We start from the raw sequence: 15,612 nt of genomic DNA, 5'->3' as shown, positions 1-15,612 counted from the left end.
CAGAAGAAGGATAGTCATATAGGTTTGAAATGACAAGAGGGTGGGTAAATGATGACAGATTTTTGTTTCAGAGTGAAATATCACTAACAAAAACCTGTAGATAAATAGTGCTACCTAAACTCGCTGATTTGGAAACGCTCAACAGTCGGTGGATAATCACAGTTAATAATGTATTGTTCATCAGACCATAATTTGCATTAACAGCATGTTGGGTTTCCTCAATTTATAATGATTTACAGGTAATGGAATGCAAACTGGCATCTCTGCTATCTCATTATGGGGTTTTGTTGTCAGGTGTCAGCTGTCAATTCAAAACAGAGAAGTTTCAGGCGTGCAGATGTAGTGGGATAATCCGGTCAATCCTCTTTTACAACTATTATAAGTCAATGAAGATTCAAAGAAAATGTTTGTTTGGGTCAGAGGTTTGGTATGTTGCAGGCAATTAGACTTTAAGTAAGGCGAATGCTAGAACACAAACTATGTGTAAAGTACTGTGAGAGTCACAGGTGCAGATATATGTCCATTTGACTTTTTGATTCTTCCCTTTATTTGCATGTCACGTCAGTGCTTGTCATTGCTGTCAGAGAGAAGAACATTCAACCATTAGAGAGAATCGTTGTACCACAGCCACTGAAAGCTGTTTCTTCCACTCATAAAAATACAGCACCACGATGTGAACTTTATGTAAAACCCAGAGAAATATTCCTTAAGCCAGCAAAGGGTCGCTGTTAAATTTGCAGAATTTAAAACTGAATAGATTCAGAAAAGTGTGAGGGTGCTGTGTCTGTCATTATCTGTCCAAGCAATGACGGGGGTAATCTATCTTTATATCATCTTTCATTCCAAAAGGAAGGAAAATGGAGGAGGCACGTGTGTTCATTCATCTATCCGGGTGCTCTTCTGACAGTTTCAAGACATGAATTTTAAATGGAAGGCAAGCGGAAGAGTGACAGAGGAACACTGCGTTCTAAATGAGGGGAGTCTGAAGTGACATTTACAGGCTTTGAATCGGCCATTCAAATTATTTTTTAGAAAAAGAACGTTGGTGCTCATTTACAGTTAAGTAGCGTGCTTATTTTAAATAATGAAAATTTCCACGGTAATTACGTGGAACGACAGGTGTGTATGTGGCACCTCAAAAATGCAGGCATGAATAAGTGAATGAGAAAGTATGTTCGTTCATACACAGCCTGTAAGCAAACACTTAAAGTCATCGCAACCTGCTGAAGATAGTGCTTGAATGAGTCGCATTCACTAAATTGTTTTCCTCATTAAAAAAAGATATACATATAGAGAAAATATATGATATATATATAATATGATGGTGAATGATCATTCTGTCTCATTTAGGCTTGGCAGGATGAAGTTTGAAGTTTGAGGCATGAATATTTCAGGAGCTTTTTACTGCACATGTGTGCAGACCATATGTTCTTTTCCCCTCTGGATACTGTGTATTTCTGTCTCACAGTCACATGCGGATACACAGGTTTAATTGCTGGACAGAGTGTTGTTATGTGATGGAGGTGGGCGACTCACAGAGGACACTAAATAGGGAAATGAGAGGGGAGGCCGTGGGTGCCGGGGGAGATTGAGTTGTTGATTGCCTCGGTTGACATGTGGTTCAAGAATCATGAGATTTCAGTCATGAGAAATGCACCTATTGTGATTCATTTCACACTATATCTATTCGTTTCAACCAAAAATTAAAATTCTTTCATAATATCATTATGTTGTTCCAGACCTGTGATTTTCTTTGCTAGGCATTAAGTAAAAAGTGGTTAATTGTGACAGAATTTATGATTCTTTAAAGTCTACCACTTGTAGAAACAGTAGAAATTACATTTTGGGATAAGACCCTTCTGAGAAATGACATTCAAAGAGTTCCATCACGGGGCTCTCTGTCTGTCAACAAGCAACAAGGAAAGTTTTGATTCTGCGTCTTCAGTTTTAAGACACGAAGTTGCTCAACAGTTAGGTTGCGCAACCCAGTAGCACTTTGGATCATTTCGCAGTTTCTTCCAACTCCCAGTTTCATTACCTGACAGAAATAGGAGGCATGTAGAAGTCTAGACTTTTTTATCTTTACCCGTCCCCATCTACTTCCTAAACATGTCCAGATCTGACTCATTTAAACCACAAAGGCACATTTTACTCACTTTTGCTTTTTATTTACTCTACATTTAGCGCACGGAAATATTTTAATCGTTGGAACCGACCTCAAAGGGCATCTAATTACGGTCAATAAATGAGAGAATTCAGGGACGAAATAGCAGATCATTTAGCAGAGTGCTACTGTAATACGTACAGATTTGAGTGTGTGGAGGAAGCGTTGATTTCCCAGCAGGCTCGCTGTGGGATCTCTGCCTGTTTCTAGAATGGATATACTCAATCGGGTCAGGCTTCGGCTTTAACAAGCAGCCAAGGACAACACATGGATTCGGCAAATTCAAGCTTCCGCAAAACGGGTTATTAAATATCCAAACATGACCATTAATTGAAGGTGGGGAAAATTCAACCCTGTCTGTATGGCTATGAACTCCTTTCTGAGGAACTAAGCACATAAGAGCATGTATTGTGCAAGTGTGTGTTTGTTTCTCTTATTGTACAGCCACAGGACTGCATTGCTTTTATTTCTGTGAACTTCATGTCGCATAATACTGATACACACAAACACTGCAATGTTTGTGCAGATGGCACAGTTCCTCAAAACCTGGAGCATTGTTATTTTCAGATGAGTGTTAGTACCCCGGGCCATCTTTCCAAATGTAACTTTCTGTCAGGAACCGCAAGATTAGTAGGTCTTACATAATGATTATGGTATCTGGGCACTTTTTCAAGAATTATTTCGACATGTAGTTTCATCCTGTGAAAATAAATCCTGTGAGCAAAATATAAAAGAATATATAAATATACTGTAAATAAGTAAAAAAACTCTGAATATCCTATAGTATTACTATATTAACTATAGTAATATTTTACAGAATAGAATCAATGTTATAAATAAAAGTTGACTAAATATGCCTGCTTCTCTTTCTTTTTTCTCTGTAGTCTTCATCTGCAGTTTCATGGTGGCCGCACCCATTTTCGGTTACCTGGGGGACCGTTTTAACAGAAAGGTCATTCTGAGCTGTGGCATCTTCTTCTGGTCTTTCGTGACGCTTCTCAGCTCATTCATCACCAAAGATGTAAGTCACACTTTCTTTAGCCTCCGCACAAGATATTTTAATTATCATATCACTGTAAAACACTGTAATTTTAAAATGACGAAATACTGTGTTGTCAAAGCTGACAAGCATTAATTATTTTTATTGGTTAGATATTTGCAAAACCCAGAGACAAACAAAGCGTAGCAAATTAATGATTTATGTGAAGAAAAAAAACCCACATAGAAAAACATGGTTTCAGAAAGACATTTTAACATCCATCCATCCATTTTCTACCGCTTATCCGTACTACCTCGGGTCACGGGGAGCCTGCGCCTATCTCAGGAGTCATCGGAGTGCGACAGGATGTCTCAGGAGTGCGACATATCAAAAATATCAATTAACATATCAATTGATTTTTTTGCACAAAAAGGGCTATGACAGTTCTTGCAGTGTTAGCTGGGTATTTATAGAAGCAAAAAAATCACCCCAGCCCGCCAGTAGCATCTCTACAGCGGTTTCTGGCTCATTTGAGAGAGCTTTGAAAGAACAGTCGAGTCATTAAGCATAGCACGACTCATTGTACATAGAGATGCTGCAGTCTCTTAAAGAATCTTTTCCCACTAACAAGTTAACTTTACTCAATGTGCTGCATTTATCATTTAGTAGTTCACTGTCTCACCCTTTATGAAATGAGTAAATAACATGCTCGCTTAGCGTAACACTACCCCTCTGTCTCTAAAGACCTCTTGTTGTATATTTTCTTTTACTTTACCGTAGTCCTCACTTGGTTTGTTGCTGAGGTCTGTATGTGTGTGTGAACAGTCTCCAGAAATCTCACAGCAGCACAGATACAAAGTAGCGGCTTATTAAAAGGCCCTGTTAATGAAAGACAGCAAAGTGGCAGTTGCGGAATGTTCCTTGTGGCTAATATAACAGATTTTACTGATATCTTCTGACATAGTGTGTTTGTGGGTGTGTGCGTATGTGCGTACGGTTTGGTAGCCTCTTGTTAGTTTTGTCGATGAGTATGTTAGGATAGTAGTGTTCATATCTGATGGAGTTCCTGTGCTCGGAATGTAATAGCTGAATGCAACGGGGGGTGGTTATAAATGCTTTAATCTCGATTTGCAATGCTGAGTCGACACTGACAGGAGAAACTACATCGCTGTCACATGTTCCTCTGATAACACACACACACACACATATGGTATATATGAGCAGAGAGACTGCAGATATCCCTTTATCTGTCAATCATTCTAAACATGACTGTATTCTGTTATGCAACGTTCTCCACCGACAGCAGGCTACATAAAAGCTCATTGGTCACCATCATAACCACCACCTTAACATGACTGCAATGCTGCTGCTTTACATTTTTAAAGCAATGCTTCACTCAAAAGGTTTCAATCTAATGATAAAAAAATTAAGAAATATATAAATTGATGATCCATTTGGCTTTACTATTGTTGTGTTGAAAATATATTATACTGCCCAACACACTCATACACTCTTGTACTCTGTAAACCCAAATGTTCAAAATAATCAAACAGATTAAGTATTGTAAACTTAATTTGATAAAAAAAGTTCCTGAAGCACTTTTTTACTTTTGAGGAGTGTATAGTGATTATTATTGATTAACTTGAAGTTTTTACTAAACCTCAAAATATGTATTTACTCTTTGTTCAATTTACTTACTTTTAAGAAGGATTTCCAATTCCCAGCATGCTTTGCGTCAGACTGCATTAGGAGAATAAATGTATAAATATGATTTATTTACATGTTTTTAGTCAAGTTAAAGACTTGTTAGTGTTTAATGTTCACTTCACTTAGAAATTTAGAAGAGTTTGACATATTTTTCAGTTTTGCGATTACCATTGTTTAGAAGAGTGGTGCATGTGCTAACGTTCTGCGAAGCTACATTTGACCTGCAACATTTGTTATGTTACCAGTGAGCAGGAACTGTGCTAATGCCAGTTCTGAGATCAGTTTCTTCTTGCTCATTTTGGGTTGCATATGTTGAAGTGTTTGATTTATGCATATTAAGACAAAGAATTATATAAAATAAAAAAATAAAAGAATTTAGTTTAGTTAACTTAAAAATGCAGTATGGTGTAGTTATTTAAGTTCCGTCTACTTCATTTCATAAGAAGGATAAATTAAATATTTAAATTGCACTCCCTACGATTTGGTAAGAACTTTAACTTAACAATAATACAAATTTGAAAGTTCTCTTATCCGGGTTTACAGTGTACTTTATCTAAAATTCCCTCAGAACTTGATGGTCTGCTTATTATAATGAGATTTATTATGGATTTGGAAATAAAGTTCACTACAACATACATGAGTCAAGGTTATTTTGTTTGTAATTAAAGGGACTGTGTAGTGGCATTAATTAATTTCCTTTTCTTATTGGTTATTTGTAATCACGTGTCTTTTGGGGAGTTCACTTCCGTTTCCTTTATATCCGGTGTTATCATTTGTTTGGGCGGGGGAAAGGGGGTGAGCAGGAGGATGGCCAAGTTTCTGTCGTCCGTAGAGCCACGTAAAACCAAACTGCTTGTTTTGTCTGTTTGCAAAAAATCTGCTGTGACGTGTAGAGAAGTTTCCCCATTTCTCAGTCTCTACGGCTAAATAGTATTGGAAGCCGATACATACTGTTCACCCAACATTTTAATTCTGTGCACTTGCCTTGTTTGAGTCATTCAAGTAACTGATAGCACATGAAAAAAAGATTCTTTCCTCTATACAACCCAAAAATAAATAATTTTCAGGCCAAATTTCCAAGCTTGATTGGTGCTGATAGCGTGACTAGGACCAGGAAGTGTCAAGGTCACTATTTGCAGCTTTTGTTAGATAACCCTGTAGGTTTAAAATAAGTAATATTTTGGAAACAATTAATTTAAAACGAAAGGAAGGAATATATGTGGTACATGAAAATATTTCCTTTGTATATACAAACTTAGCCAGCAAATGAGTGATCAAGCTCCTTGCTTTTGACAAATGACAAGAAAAGAAAATGTCAGGGGCCAACTGCAGTGGAGGTTTTTATATGTGCACATATTCATCATGAATTTTATGCAGAATGTATTTGAATGCTCATATTTATGTATATTTATATGAATTTGAGGGATGAGGAAAAACAAATGTGTACACTCAGTCCTGCAATGTTGGAACCTCATGAATTATTATTTTTCCAGACCAAAGCCAATGTGACAGATGTGTCAACATGGTCATTCGATTCTATGGGTTTGAATCACTCAGCCAACAAGCTCAAATAAAAATAAGTGTTTAAAAATAAGGCTACTATTTCTGCCAATAATTTGATTTACTAATAAAATATTGTGAGAAAGTTTTAGGTTATGGCTTCTTACACACTTAAGCATATTTATAAAATCATTAAATTCATACTTCTCAAATTAACATCTAGCCTATACAAAAAACTGGAATAGTGACCCAAAAAGAGTGTTTGTGTTATACTGCAGGGCTTTGACATCTTTCCATGTCATGTCTAAATATATTACACTCTACGTGTGTGACAAGAACAAGCCACACAAAAAAAAGAAATGTGTGTTTGTGTGTATGTCTGTCCAGCTAACCAGCCTCCAGAAGTGACAATAAGCATTAATATTTCATGTGTGTCTGTGTGTGCTGGGTCGAAGAATGGAGAGGTTGTGTAACAAACAAACAAGCATTCGTCTGCTCTCTCTCTCTGTACCATCCCCATTCTTTTATTCCCTCACAGCACTTCTGTTGACAAACAAACAGCATATAGCTTTTCTCGCTTTCGTGCAGAGTCATGGAAAGAAAAACAGAGAAAAAGAGAGGCAGAAGATAACCCAATCTGTAGTCCCATTGCTGATTCCTGTCACGTAGGCTAAAGAAATTACCCTGCTGAGAATTATGTAACACTCTACAACAAGTAAAGTTGTTTTTCTTTTGGCTGTAAGTCAAGAGGCTGCCGTAACACCACAGATTGTCAGGTGCAAGAGAATAAGTGATGAAATTGAGGAAAGCGAGTGAGATTAATGCAATAATAATTCTGATCTTTGGGCAACCACAGAACATTTGGTTTGCTGCCTGTTATAAGTGAAAAAACTGTTTTACCCCGTGTGTCTGAATGGTCATGTGACATGCATTTTCGGTAGTGTGGTGTAAACGCAGATTGAAACGGAAGTATAGACGAGGATTGTTTTCGTTTTAAAAAAACGCAGTTTTCGTAGGACAACGGGGTAATGTAAACGCCATAATGTAACAGGATGACGCGGTGTCTCTAGAGATTGTCTGTATTCACTGCTTAAATTGTCTCTCACTCCATCAGTGCTGGGTGTGGTTAGACTCCCCACTGCTGATTATGTGTGTGCACGCATATACAGTCCCCATCTAGATATTGAGAGATAATAACAGAGACAGTCACAAATTCAGTGGGATCCAAAAAACCCCTAGTCAAAATTCTTATAATTTAGATTTAATTGCAAAACAGATATTCATTTTCTAAGCCATATTTGACCCAGCAACAGAAGCGATACATTACGAGTGCGATGATGCAAAGAAGTGAGAAGTGACTTGAGAAAGAGGGCATGAAGTAAAGAGAAACTGACAGTGAGCACAAACCAGAGAGAAATCCATAACTAGTTCCCTCATTTGGGAGATTGACTCAAATTCTCCACAGCAGTATAGACATCCATTACACCCCCTCATCTTCTTCACATGAACGACTACATATACAATGGGTTAAAGCCATTGGGGAAGGGCGGTTTCTTAGTCTGGCTTCCTTCCCTTATAGCACGTAAAAGAGGTCAGAGGACGAAATTCACATTTGACTAGAAACCGAAATGTATCTGAAATGTAGGACACTTGCTGCTTTTTCTGCAGACTTTTCATCTGTATTGGTTTCATAGCAGTTCATAAGAGGTTCAACATGCAAAATAATGGAACTTGAACATCTTAATCTATTGTGTTTAAATGTCAAGGAAGTTAAGCTCTATTTGCACACTTTATTAAAACAATGGCTCAAATTGTCTAGTCACAGTTCAGACATCCCTATTATTTGCAGCACTGCTGTTTTATCCTTTAATGAAACAATCTTTTTCTTTGCAGTATTATTGGTTGCTGGTGCTGTCCAGATGTCTGGTGGGAATCGGAGAATCAAGCTACTCCTCCATCTCTCCAACCATCATTGGAGACCTGTTCACCAACAACAAAAGGACCGTGATGCTCTCTCTCTTCTATCTGGCCATACCACTAGGAAGGTGAGTTTCAACAGTCTCTATGATTGGTTTCTCAGAATCAGACATCAGGATCGTTCATGCTGACAGCCAAGTGACCAACATGTCTTTGATCTTTACAATAGTCAATTCCATGCTTTAGAAAGTACACCAGAACTCACACTAACCTAAATAAACAGGCAAACTGTATTAAGCAAGGCCAGAGTTTTAATTAAAGCTTTTAATTTGGTGAGGCAATCTAATTTAGGTTGTTCGCTAGATTTTACAATTACTAGTAACATTATTCTCCATGACTTTTTATAGTGTTTTATGCAGGCAAGATGAAAATTCTTTGATATAATCGAAACGCTTTGGGTAAATGAAGTGAGATTAGGTGAATTGAAGGGAATAGTTTCTGACAACCAGATAATCTCAGGTACCGTCACGACAGGTCAGTCTTGTTAGAACGGAAGGCAGAAAACTAAAAGATCAGCCTGGGTCAAATAGATGCTGATATTTTAAGACCGCTGCTGCCCTGAAAATACTTTCCTTTGGGAAATACTGTCACTTAAAGGGATTCTTCACCCAAAAATGAAAATTCTGTCATCATTTACTCACCTTCGAGTTGTTCCAAATTTTTATAAAATCTGTATAAATGTCTTTGTTCTAATGAACACAGAGGAAGATATTTGGAAGAATGTTTATAAGCAAACAGACCATTGACTCCCATAGAAGGAAAAATTACTTTATCTTTTTTTTGTTGAACACAAAAAGACATTTTGAAGAATGCAGGACAGCAAAGAGTTCTGGGCCACTTTTGACTACCATTATATGTTATGCGATCAGGGAAAACCCGTCAGATGTCACGCTGGGACATTTTCAGGAATATCAAAAACGTTTCATTAAATTATTATTCTATAACCTCTTGTCTATCATCTCCAAATATCATGAGAAAATATACTTGTTTTTTGGCTAGCAAGGACATGCGGTGGAGCTCCAAAAAAATCAATCATATCTTTCCCTCTCTTAACAAAGACAGTTCATCTATGAAAGAAAACCACATAACTAGAAGAATGAAGGAGTATCAATGCACATTTCCAATACACTACGGCATGCAAAGTTTTTTTTATACGACGTTATCGTGAAATGGCTCACCGTCTCGAGCACCGAGAGTTATCCCCGGTCCGCTGCTCATGCGAGCCGCTTCTGAAACACGATCGCAAAGCATACCAAGGATGATCAAAAGTTTAGACACTATGCCCATGATTAACAATGTAAAATTTATACAGATTTGGAACCACCCGAATGTGAACAATTGATGACAGAATTTTCCCTTTTGAACAAGCCTTGGCATTTCCTTTTGTTCACTGAAGTGGAAAAAGACCTGAGGAGAGAAAAAAGAGGAGAAAATAAACAGAGGGAAGGTGATAAAAAATTTATGCATGTTCGTGTGTAGCATTTTGAGCGGCGTTCGCATCATTCGCGTGGGGCAGACAAACAATAACACAAAATGATTGATATCATGAAGTGGTCTAAGCTTGGACGTAATAAATTACTTGCTAACTACAACAAGTTGCAGTCGGACAACACATTGAGTACAGTAAATGCAACAGTGGCTGTTCTCTGTTGAAGCGAGAAAGAGAAATATCCGAGCGCAGCAGCTGTTGCTATCGGGCATGTTCTGAGGGCTAGTAATAGTATCGACGAGAGATTGAGAGCAGTTTGAGGAAAGGACAAGATGGAAAAATAGTCGGCCCGGGAGAGTTGTGGTATGTGCGGGCTAATAGGGTTCGGCCCTAACAAAGCGATCGAAAGTAGAAACAATAAGAGGTGAAAGACTCGAGCCCTGCCGTGTGCCGCCTTTCTTCCTGTCTAGAGGTCTGTTTATCTGCAGTCAGGTTGTTACTGTTTCCAGGAAGTCATTTCAGTGAAAGGTTTGGCAGAAAAAGCGCTCTCATGGACATGGAAAAACTTTAGTTGCTAACAAACATGAAAACGTGATTAACTTTGTGGTACTAGAAAAACTTAAAAACCATATGGAAGTGACATCACACCGCACCATCACATCCAATCAGAAACATTGACACAGTCACCTTGCATAGAATTAAAAAACAACATATGTTCAGGTATTACAGTAAAAGTTTGTGAAAGAAAAACCTTTTTGTGGGCTTGTGTTGGAACCCTTGTGTTCCCTCCTATTGTTTGATGGGTTGGGTCAGACTGGTCATCAGTTAGACATGCCAGGGGCAGCTGATGGTAAACAATGCAGTTTACCTGCTGAGCGACAGCCTGGCGGGGGTATCTGGGAACACAGGAAGTGTGTGGGGAGGGACGGTCCAAATTTAAACAGGATGATTAAAACACAGCAGTTATGCCAGAAACACTGAATTACCAAAACCAGTGTACCAATTTAATAAAATCCTTAAATAGTTCCATTTCATTTCAAATTACGCAACAAACACCCTCAACACAACAACAATGCCTGGATCTTCATTTGTCTTCCCTGAAATAGAAAAAAATGTTCTCATTTAATCAGTGAATTGAAACTCATTGTAACATCTTCATTCTGGGTTTGTTCATCCAAAACTCTCCTTGTTCCGTTAGTATCCGCACGCCTTTGCTATTATAAAGTACCAGAAGTATGAAAAACACTTTCTCCCTTTACAAACCCAATTGGGAAAGTTCGTAACGGGTGTACTGGGAGGGTTCAGTGTCCAAGGACACAATGGGACCCAGCCTAGGATCATCAGCGAGAATGACAATAAATTATTAAATGGAACACTAAAACGGATGGTAGGAAACCACAGAAAGAAAAAACAGTGATACACCGATCAACATATCTAAACATGATAATAGAACCATATTTATATACCAGCTGGTGACAGACAGCTCAATCAAAAAACATCCAGCGACCGTTTCGAATTACATAAACAGCCAACAAACAGAACAGTTCTTGTGTGTTAAATCCTCACTGAGATCATAACAACATTATTATGAACTCTACCAGACTGCAAACAGGATGCAGAGCTGAGAGTTTGGTCTGCGTCTGAAGACGTAGAGAAGTGTATGTTCCACCCACATCTTCTAACTGCTTACAGGGATTGAGAAAGCATCTATGAAAATTAGGAATTAGGTCAACTGACCGTTTGATGTTGGTGTTTCACCACACTTGCCAAAACCGTCCAAACCAAGAGAATCAGTTCGGGAAGCTGGCGTCTATTCCTAATGATCCTTTCTCTTTTTCTCTTGCTCTCTCTCTCTAAGCCTATCTATCATTCTAAGCCCCGGAGTAGAGCTAAGTGGTTGACTCTATTACATAGCCAGAGGTGATGCTAAGTGTGATGCCATTATCAGTGGCATTAGTATGCATGCTGAGTTCAGCTAGCCTACCCGGGCACATGAAAGTTTTTAGGGTGCATGACATTGCTTTGGGTGGGGAAGACTGTCGGGAATAAAAATGTAGCCAGTTGAAACAAAAGAGACTGACTGACTGAATGAGCGAGCCAGCCACGCTAGACGTGTATGACTCAAATATGATGTTTGCTTGGTGGGAGGGGGATATAGCTAAAAACATACATTTATGATTTTTCTACTTGTATGTATTTGCTTCTAGTTTTTTTATCTAAGAACTAAAACACAATAGATGATCTTGTTTGTAAAAAAACACGTATTTTCACACAAATTGTCATATGGAAGAATTCATTCGTTAAATATTTATATATATATATATATATATAATTCATTTATTATTAACATGACAATAAATATATATTTTGTATTTAAAAAAATTCTATGCATTTCTGATTTAATCTGTTTTACTCTCTCCTCCACAGTGGTCTTGGATACATCCTGGGATCCATTGCTAAAGATGCTGGAGGACACTGGTACTGGGCACTGAGGGTAAGAAAACTGTGTACATTTTGCTCTCTCTCTCTCTCTCTCTCTCTCTTTCTGAATCAATATTTAAGAGGAAGCATGCGTAGCTTCACAAACCCACATCATTTCCTTTATGCCAGTTCGAAAATATCCCTAAAACCTATGGCAGACAGATGAATCCCGAAAATACTTTCTCTCATCTCTACATTCCTACCCCCTTGAAGCTGCTGTCCACTGACAACCTTGCTAGCTAAAGCGCATTCATTTAGCATTACCGCTAACTCCCTAGGGGTCCCTCTCGCACACGCTTTCTTTAAGTCTTTCCTCTAATGCAATCCAAGGGCTTCACAGTTCTCACTGCCGTCTTTGTAAACCAGCTCCTCTTCGACTTGGTTTCTGCGGCAAAAATACCCTTTTGTTGTAGAATATTCCGCAGCGGTCCTGAGGTATCACAGCCCTTAACCAAACAACCAAAGCAAGAACCTTTTAACTAAGCAAAAACAGTATCAACTAATGTATGAAATGAAGGGATGTGGTCTGCAACCTTATTATTGAATGAGGAAGGTGGAAAAGGAATGCCACTAGAAGTGCTTTAGATTCCTGTCATCTTTAGCTCAGTGCTGTTTTAAAGCCAGGCTCTTCACTTTCTCTGTTTAAAATTTAACAGGTGAATGCTTAAGTTAACAGGTGGACTTCATTAGTCTTTCTATGTGAGGTCATAAAGAATGTGAAGGGTCTTATCATGAACCTGAATTAGGCTCAGTGTGTGGCTGTCTCTTAAAACACCCGTGCCATTTGGTTGTCAAGCTCTTAGGGCTAAAAGGAGACTTTAAGGGGAGCGTTAAACCCTCTCAAGCTTACAAAAACACCTCTTTACATGACAGTTATATGGCCCTCTGGACGGCTTCATTCGGAGTTACTTTTTCGGAACGCTTTTGCAAACAGTAGCAGAGCCCCATTGTTTAACATGGACCGAGTAAAACATTCCTTGCGAGGACAAAGCTTGGGGTCGAGAGGAACAATTAATCATCACTGGCACTTAAATGAGCTTGAAAACAACTGACAGATGAAGAAGGACTCATATCCTGATAACCTGCTCAGAGAGTGAAAACACACCCCGTGCCACCTTCCGCTTGTCTTGCATGCTTCTAAAGCACTCAATGGCCTTCCTTTTTGGAGAGGTAGCAAGACTAAAAGCGGGGTTCGTTGTAAAGGTAATGGTTTTTCATGTTGGGGATTATGTCATAATTATGGCAACCCATATCAATCTTCTGCAGATCACAGAGGAAATTACACATTGATCTCTCTTTCTTTGATAACACGCGCCCCCGGTGTCCACCTTTCCAACTCTGGCCTTAACCAGCGCAAAAGAATCCACCACGTACGCTTCAGATTAGCAGGAAATTCTGAAGCTGAGCGCGAGACAGTCAGTGTTCAAGTTGACTTATCACGTAGGCTTTGATATGACACTAAATCCCACAGGGATCTGAGAGATCCCCACAGTACGACCCTAAAAAATAGTTTCTGAAAGCTGCTGGGTTTTCTAGTTATGAAGTGATAACAAAACCAAATCCAGGGTTTAGAGACTCTGCAGTTCTTTATCAAAGCACTGCAGTACACAAAGAGACACATTTAGTCTAACTATTGAATCAGCAGCATTTCAAGGTCATCCAGTTTCTATTATATTTTCACTTTTTCAGGTTTATCTTTAATGAACACACTGCAGATCAGATTTTTTACATACATACACACACACACATACAGTTGATCGCATACACATGCAAATAAGGTGCAGTAGTTAAAGGGAAGCGTTGCATTAATGTGCAATAAATGATCTCCAAGAGGATTGCACCTGACAGACAGAATTGCTTCGGCTTTCAGGAGAGACGCAGGGCCTTCTATGTGGGCGAGGAAACCGACTAACACACACTCACATTCACACACATACACATACACACAACCTCTGTAGCCATCAGGAAGGATGATAAAAGAGATAATAGCTTGTGGCCTGGTGGACCACAGCTGCTCCCACACAAGGGAGAAACTGAGAAAGAGATGATGAAGTAAAAGAAACATCACCTAATGGAGTCCACTTTACTCAAAAGTGTAGTAGGCTACACTGCCAACAATTTACACGCTGACTTATTATAAAAAAATCTGTAACCGCCGGATAACCGCCAGATAATCACAGAATAGCATCATATTATGGACCAAACAAACTGTTAGACTAAACAGGATGTGAGGCTACTTCTTACCATTACTCAACCACAGACAAAATTGTTGTTTGAAAGATGGCACTGACTAGAAGAAAATGTTTTGCATAGTTACAGTACGAAGGAAGTAAGAAAGTGTGCGAGGGAATTGAAATAGTCTTATAAAATATCTAAATCTTAAAAATATGTGGTGAACATTATTTCATCAAGCTTTTGCATAGGGTGGAAATCTTCAAATATTTGAGATTTTTGTTTTGGCCAAAGAGTCTATTTATTGTATTTATTTATAATATTACATAGCTACATAACATGTATTGTTTCGTTTAAGGCTGATAAAGCATGGTTGCTTTTGCTGCATCTTTGTTAATAAAATGACATCAAGAAGCCCTTCAGTCAGGTCATCAAGATAATATTCAAGCTTCCGTACAGTATTTTCGATCAATTCGAAAAAATTGGACCAGCTCTGTGTAAATATGCCGAATTTCTTAATACAGCTTTTGTTCCTACGGTTTTCAACAATATTCCTAAACAAACAAGTTTACTGTCTGCACACACTAGTGTCTCGAACATCGAGTGCGTGTTGTGTAATTTCATCGGGGTTTCCAGTAACTTACAGACACGGAGATATGTAATGTGTGTCATCAGTGGGCTCCAGATCAGATCCAGTATCCATCTGCAGAGCTCTAGCGCTAGGCAGTGACGGTTATTTCGGGCCGGTAGCACAAACTTGCGGACTTTAGATCAGCTGTTACATGTAAGCGGCACGCGACTTTATGCAAAGCTGAGCAGACCAATAGGTATAACACCAAAGTACCGCGAGAGCAATTCGAAAATTGGAGAACAACATCACTCCCGCATTTACGTGGATGTAACATGCCGACCGATCAGTGTTATTATGATTTTAAACATACGTAGATGCCGCATTATGCGCGCTTGCCCATGGATGCAATCTTTCAACAAGACCGTCATATTAGACAGTGCAAGACCAACTGTAAACACAAACAAACGGAGGAGCTGCGAGTTCTATGCATTGAAAGAACAGTAACATTTGAATTTTCGAGTCGATTTCAATTAATGTCTTATGTCGAGTAACGCACATAAACGTGCTGTCTGTGACTATAAAACCAATGATATTTTAACATTAAGGTATGCAATTTGGTCAATCTAATGTCT

At 38.6% G+C, this 15,612-nt stretch overlaps 1 protein-coding gene across 1 annotated transcript in view; it reads left to right on the top strand.

The window, feature by feature from the left end:
* Positions 1 to 15,612, top strand: part of spns2 (SPNS lysolipid transporter 2, sphingosine-1-phosphate) — a 62,564-nt gene that overhangs the window by 31,463 nt on the left and 15,489 nt on the right. The window contains exons 3-5 of the mRNA XM_056745820.1: positions 3,049 to 3,185; positions 8,244 to 8,395; positions 12,184 to 12,250. Coding sequence (XP_056601798.1) covers positions 3,049 to 3,185; positions 8,244 to 8,395; positions 12,184 to 12,250 — 356 coding nt within the window. The remainder of the gene's footprint in view (positions 1 to 3,048; positions 3,186 to 8,243; positions 8,396 to 12,183; positions 12,251 to 15,612) is intronic.

Source organism: Triplophysa dalaica, chromosome 4 (assembly GCF_015846415.1).
Source record: "Triplophysa dalaica isolate WHDGS20190420 chromosome 4, ASM1584641v1, whole genome shotgun sequence".
Classification (NCBI taxonomy): domain Eukaryota; kingdom Metazoa; phylum Chordata; class Actinopteri; order Cypriniformes; family Nemacheilidae; genus Triplophysa; species Triplophysa dalaica.
The sequence above is the reverse complement of the archived record's forward strand: the minus strand, read 5'-3'. Positions and strand labels throughout refer to the sequence as shown.